We start from the raw sequence: 6,516 nt of genomic DNA, 5'->3' as shown, positions 1-6,516 counted from the left end.
GAAAAAGGCCGACTGGAAATTGCAAGTGCATGGGATTATATGGACATGAGGCAAGTGGGCGGATGGGCGGTACAAGAGTTATAAAACCTTGCTTATAAAACTTTGGTTATAAACTTCAATTTAGCTATGAGTTAAGAAAACTAGCCAAACACAGTTGATGTGTGAGACTGAGCCTTCTGAAATATAATTGAGAAATGCACTGCTAACATTGTAACCAATGGGCAGTTATTGATAAAAAGCTTCAGTTTTTTGCACTTTCACCCACTTTTTGACAAAGTTTAGGCATTATTTTTGTATAGCAGCTAATATAGACTGTTGATGCTTAAAAGTTAACATATTTCAGGAATGAAGATTTTAAGCAGTTTCAGTACTGTTATAATCAATAAAAACTTTCAATGTATGGTGTAAATGTGATCTACTGCATTAGTACCTTTGTACTGAAATAGCTGGCCATATTTTAGATTATACTTGGCAATATTTTTGGCTTGTACTGTTTTGAAGATGATGGATAAATAAAGTTAACTAATGAGAAACAAATTTCAAGAAATATTTTGGAGGCAAGCAACAAGGGTTTAACAATAGAAAAGAAGACGCCGTCACACACACTCACTGACATGATGATTGCATCACCCTTGCCTATATGCCTAAGGTGTAATCAGCAGTTGGCAGATAAGGAAAAAACTTTCCAAACGTCAGTATTGATTGTAAGACTTTTTGAGAACTCAAGTAGAAAGCAGCAGAGGCTTGTAACAGAACTGGCATAGACACAGAAAGAAACTGGAATACTGCTATACAGTTGCTTTGTGCCTATGCGTAAATGGGGGTAATGAATGATTTAAGTATTGTGTAGTTTACTTTTTTGAATTCATGTATGTACCTACAGTGAATCAGCATGATGGAAGTTAGTTTTAAAAATTAAATTCTATTGGCTACATATAGAGTATTAATTTTTTGTTGTTAATTCTATTGACTGGTACATCAGTACATACAGTGTTGTGAAGAAGCAACTTTTTGTTATGGCAATGTCAATGTATAATGGTGTTTTTGTGTTTTGTTAAAAAGCTCTTGGTTAAGTAACTATTGGTGCTCCTGGGAATATTCAATGGATTTTGCTTTCTTATGTAGTTAAACACTAAAGTAGGTCTCTTTTAACATGGTCTTAGTTAAGAACCTTCAAAAGTACATACAGTATGTGCAAAAAAGCGAAGTAGCGATGCTACTGTTGTGTAGGTAGTTCTCTGCTCCTTCGTTATGCATGTGCAAACCTACCAGTAGTGGTAGTTCATATAGTCAGCAGCAGGAGAGTACCTTGAGTGTAGAATAAGCAAAAAACATCCTAAATTAGTCTCTAAAAGCAGGGAGTGGCAGTACAGATAAACTTGGACAGCACAGACAGCTAAGAGAAGCATGGGCGCAGACTATGAAAGAAGGCAGAGCATGGAGAAATTGGTGGGTATGCAAAGCGTGTCGAAAATATTGGCCACACCCACTTGTTGCCACCTGAAATATGGAGATTTTGCACTATGTGACATGCATACCCTTTACGCAATTGTTATTGTTTTATTGTAATCTTGTGATATGGTGGCTTTGAAAAAAGCCGGTTAACGAAAAAATGAGGAGGAAACTCAACTCTGTGGATGATCACTGGAGGTCTCTGGAGTTGTCGTGAGAGTCAGCAAACTTGATGACTACCTCGTTTAAGCCATCCCAGAGCTGGGAAGACAAATCTCTTTCTATACTGTAGGTCGGGATATATTCGTGGCTGCAATTATTCGCAGTCATAAAAAATTCAATTAGAAACCATGGAAACTGTTAGAGCGTTGCTATGACAATTTAGACCACGTGTTTAGTGTTCAGCTATTCATCTGTTCTTTAGCAGCTATAGTGGAGCCATTCATGGATAGCGAGTCCTTCTCTATCTGTTAACTTCTTGTATGGACCGCTACCTCAGAGCTCTTTCAGCCTCTTTGCTGCAAATTGTTGCTGGTCCACGTGCTGGTGACAATAAACCATGTTAAGTCAATGAACACTAACTAGAATGGGTGGAGAGTCCCAAAATACGGGCCAGGCACTAGTTCTGAAAAGAACCGGTAAAGCAGTTCCAAAGAGCCCAAGGCTTAGTGACACAAGAACTCAAGAACACTGTAGCAAGGTTCTTTTCTTCACTATCACGCCGTTTTCAATTGAAGTAATACCTTGGTTTTCATGGTTTTTAATTTGAAATTTTTTTATGACGGTGAATAATTGCAGCTGCGAATATATCCCGACCTACGGTATGTAAGACACGTGCAAAAATTAAAAAAAGACTTCATGGAAGATTGCCGTTTGCTCGCCATTTCAACATTTAACTTTATAACTTGGGCATCATTAGGCCTCTATCAGAAGAGGTAGGACACGGTTGACCTTTGAGCAATAATTGCAAAGTTCAATTGCATTCTATTGGTATCACGTGATGAAAAATGGCAGCTTTCTGATGATTGTATCACAAAACTAGCTACTACTGCAGAAACTAGAGAGATCTATGACGACCCTTGACGGTTGTTAGAATCTTCATTGTATAGAGAATATGTGACCATAATTGACAAAAGGTACCTTATGGCGGGTAGTGAAATTTGTCTTTCTAGGCTAAGAAATCCAACTTCCTGAGCTCCATTTATCATAAAATTACTCCACAGGATGCAAAAAGTTACCATGAAACTTTTAGAAACAATGATTGTCTAACAAAGCACTCACAGGTTGATATTTTCCATTATAACAATCAATTTTAAAATCCGCCATAAGGGCCCTTTTGTCAATTATGGTCACATATTTCTTCTTTGATTATAGACATGAATATAAGAAGGAGAAAGAGACAGTGCATCTTAACTTTGATTCCCTTTTTTATTTCATCAGATAAATCAATCTTCGCTAGTTTAAGATGTTAAAAGTTACTGCAACTGTCATAGTTTCTAGTGAATTAATGAAAGTCCCATTGACTCCATCTTGATGCTCTAAATTATTGCTAAAAGTGGTACTAGTGGAAGAATTTGGTCATTTTGCGTCACGTGATACCAATGGCATGCAATTGAACTTTGCAATTATTTATCAAAGGTCAACCGTGTCCTACCTCCCTGGGCCTATATGACATCATAAATATAATTCATAACTTGAATAAAATGGCTGATGCTACAGCTCTGGCTTTCTCAGCTTCTTCCTCACTCCTCAGGCTCAGTGACAGTCACAAACTGACAGTATAGTTCCTGTGACTAACTACACTTGTGGTAATGATAGTCCCACAGTCTCACACACTTTGTTTTGCCCAGCCACCTTGCCCAAGCTTCTTCCCTCACTGTCCGCCTTGCCCACAAAGTCAGGTCGGGCATTGCCCCTATATGCTGGACCCTGCCTACGCCTATGAAGAGAACCATCTTCAAGTCCTGTGAGAGCCTCATGAGTGCTTAAGCGCTTGCTACTACAGAGCATGTGACTGGGCAGAGTGCAATAAAGAATTATTATTATATTATTATACCATAGTGCATGGGTGGTTATTATGGAAACCTTTGATGTATAGCGGGAGTTATATGCCTATAGCCACTCTGCAGACAGTGTGTGGTTTTCACAGTTTACAAACGAACAATACTGCTAAGGTATCACAGTTTACATAAAACACAATACTTTACAATGGCATAAATTAGATACCTTAAGGAGACAATTATTAAGGTGGGCATCCACTAAGCAGCATTGTTGCTTGCAACTTGTGGTTCAACCTTTGATGTGGTTGTGCAACATGTTGCATGAAGTAGAGAGACACTCAAGTTCATGCAACATGTTGCACGACCACATCAAAGGTACTGGCAACAAAGTTGCATAGTGGATGCCTGCTTTAAGTGTGTACTTATTTTAGCGATTCATGATGAAACTGACATTTGGCTGGTACTTAATTTAGCGTTTTTATCATTTGGTATCAATAGCTGCTAGAAGAATGTAAAACATTGAAGGAGCAAGCCTAAGCAAGCTATAGATTATGTGCTGTGATCTACATGTATTAGCAAGCAAAGCAATTGCACAAGTCTAATTACAGTATATCTTGTTGCATTAATCTTGCTTAAATTGCTTCATCACTTACTATAGCCATTAACATGTAAAGTTATCTTGCATACAGTTAGAAGCAGTCACTGAATGAATAAAACTGTCATCTGCTTTGTTAACCTAGGCTAGCTGCTAGAGAAGTCTTTGGACAGTAGTTGTGTATTATCTTGCTGACCTTTTGCTGCAAATAAGCACAGACTTGCTGACGGCCGCCATTTTAGTCATTGTGATCACACCCACTTTCAGTGAAGTTATTATCAGAAACTAAAGTTAAGATGGACCTAAGTTAGCTGTTTTTTAAAATCACTAAAATTTGCTAAATTAAATTTGCTAAAGTATATACCCGCAAACTCCTTAAAGTACATCCCTGTCTAGAGGTGGTTGTGGGTACATAACTCCCTCAAGATAAGTGGTCTCAGGCTACACCCTTGATCACTTATTTTGCTAGAGTTATGTACCTATAACACTTCCAGACAGGGATATATCCTACACTTACTCTTACTTCAAAATACTACTAACAAACTACCTGCGTAGCACTGTGTTACTTAGCTTTTTTGGCCTTGTTCTGTACACATTGTGTCTGAAACTGAAAGTGTGTTATAAATCTTGTTATGCAACTATTTTTAAGTTTTTAGTCTATAATATTTTTTCTAATGATGATAATAATACAGAAGACCAGACTGTATAAATAATTAATGTCATGATAAGTGTTTTACAATTAACAGCTTTATCTTGTATAACTGTTACTATTTAATTTTTACTTTTGTCATTTTTAGGTAAAGGTCTTTTCTTAGGGCAGAGACTAACACAACAGCAGCTTCTTCTTCTAAAGCAAACAGCTTTGCAGCAACAACAACAGCAGTTTCAACAGAAACAACAAACTGGATCGCAGATTTCTCCTACAACAATTGCCAATGTCCTTCAGAGGCAAGGCCAACATCAACATTCAAAAACTTATCCAAAAGTTCCAGCATCAAGCCCTTCTATACAGTTACCGGCAAAATTGCAAATACCTGGCATTGAGCAACTTCGATCAGGTACTATTGCTTTACCAAATCAGCGTGTTTCTAGTACATTAGTAAGAGCTGGTCTTCCTGCGAGAAGTATGCAAACTGATGAAGTATTAGCACTCCTTCGTCAACAGCAAGCTTTGAGGTTAGCAATGCAGAACCAAACGGCAACAAAGTTATCGCAACAGATTGCTACTTCTCAAGCTGGAATTAATGAAGCCTTAGCAGTAGCTGCAATGGCAGCTGCATTAAAACCAAGTGGCAAAGCCAGCTCTACTGAGTCTTTACGTGAGTCTCCTGAACAAAGTGACAAAAAAACTGATGAACCAAATCAGTTTAACAAATAAATTATATTTATTTTACAGTTGTTCACTTCTTTATGCACTCTATTAAAGTTGTTATTGTAATTGTTTGGTTAGTTGATTCAGACCATTATTAAAGGATGTATTTTTACAGCTGGAAATGCATTGATTGTTTCTGCAATGTTTTGTTATAAATGTTTTAGAGGTGAAGAAATGCTCAATAAAAGAGCTTGCTTGCACAGTTATATCATTATGGGTTTGGCTAGAAGTGCCATTTGATTCATGCAAAAATTGATTTACTTCTTGTGACAAATCAACCTTAACTGAAATGCTGATGTCATTGGACCACCCCAAAGTGTCGTGATTGTAGGGGTTTCTTTACTTGGAAGTACTTGCAAAGGGCTACTTTCACATTAGAAACACTAATGTCTGTAGTGTTTTATTTGTCAAAATGGCTAAGGCCACAAAGTGGCTGCAAGCTATTCTTGATTATAATGAAGAAGTAGCCCTGCATTTTGCAGAGCAATATATTGCCTCATTTATTTCCACAATAATTATTACCAAAATGAATATTTTGACAAAAGTATGCAAAATCATAATTTTTGTTGAAGAAAACCAACTGGTTAATAGGATGTGGCTTAAGGCAAGACGTTGAAGGTGTTACGATTTCTCCTTCAGTGCTATAAGGGTTTCAGATGCAACACTAGTTGCTCAAATGCATAAGGCCACTCCAATTAAATTCATTGTTTCCCATAACAGGTGCGGCTTCCATGCGGGCGGGCGGGATAATTCATTATTCATAACATTATTCATTATTATTATAAAAATATTCATTGATTTTATTTTAATAATAACAAGTTATTATTCCCAAGAATAATTAATAACAAGAGTACTTATTTCTTAGCGACAACAGGCTTGTCAATACAGTTATTGCATTGAGGATAGTGACCAGAAGAAGTATATGGTTGATCTATGCCACAGTAGTAACAGGCTCATAGTTAGCAGAGTAATATAGCTTCTTTATCGGGTCATAACAGTCGTGGTCACGAATCTCGACGTCTTTGTAAGTATCAGGGAGATTAAGATCTTTTAAAAATGAGCCACAAGAGTATGTCATATCTTCCAAAAATCCCCTC

At 37.2% G+C, this 6,516-nt stretch overlaps 1 protein-coding gene and 1 long non-coding RNA gene across 3 annotated transcripts in view; both read left to right on the top strand.

Annotated features, from left to right (window-relative positions):
• Positions 1-5,541, top strand: part of LOC100634358 (helicase domino-like) — an 85,481-nt gene extending 79,940 nt beyond the window's left edge. For both annotated transcript variants that reach the window (XM_019996604.1, XM_019996603.1), the window contains one exon: positions 4,845-5,541. In XM_019996604.1, the coding sequence (XP_019852163.1) occupies positions 4,845-5,425 (581 nt within the window). In that variant the 3' untranslated portion in view covers positions 5,426-5,541. The remainder of the gene's footprint in view (positions 1-4,844) is intronic.
• On the top strand, positions 2,421-2,916 carry LOC109582045 (uncharacterized). Its single transcript, XR_002184886.1, has 2 exons — positions 2,421-2,537; positions 2,827-2,916. It is a non-coding gene; the product is annotated as an uncharacterized LOC109582045 (long non-coding RNA).
• Positions 5,542-6,516: the final 975 nt, after the last annotated feature.

Source organism: Amphimedon queenslandica, unplaced genomic scaffold (genome assembly GCF_000090795.2).
Source record: "Amphimedon queenslandica unplaced genomic scaffold, v1.1 AMPQUscaffold_13404, whole genome shotgun sequence".
In the NCBI taxonomy this organism is placed as follows: Eukaryota; Metazoa; Porifera; class Demospongiae; order Haplosclerida; family Niphatidae; genus Amphimedon; species Amphimedon queenslandica.
Note: the sequence above shows the minus strand (reverse complement) of the source record. Positions and strands in the feature narration are given on the sequence as shown.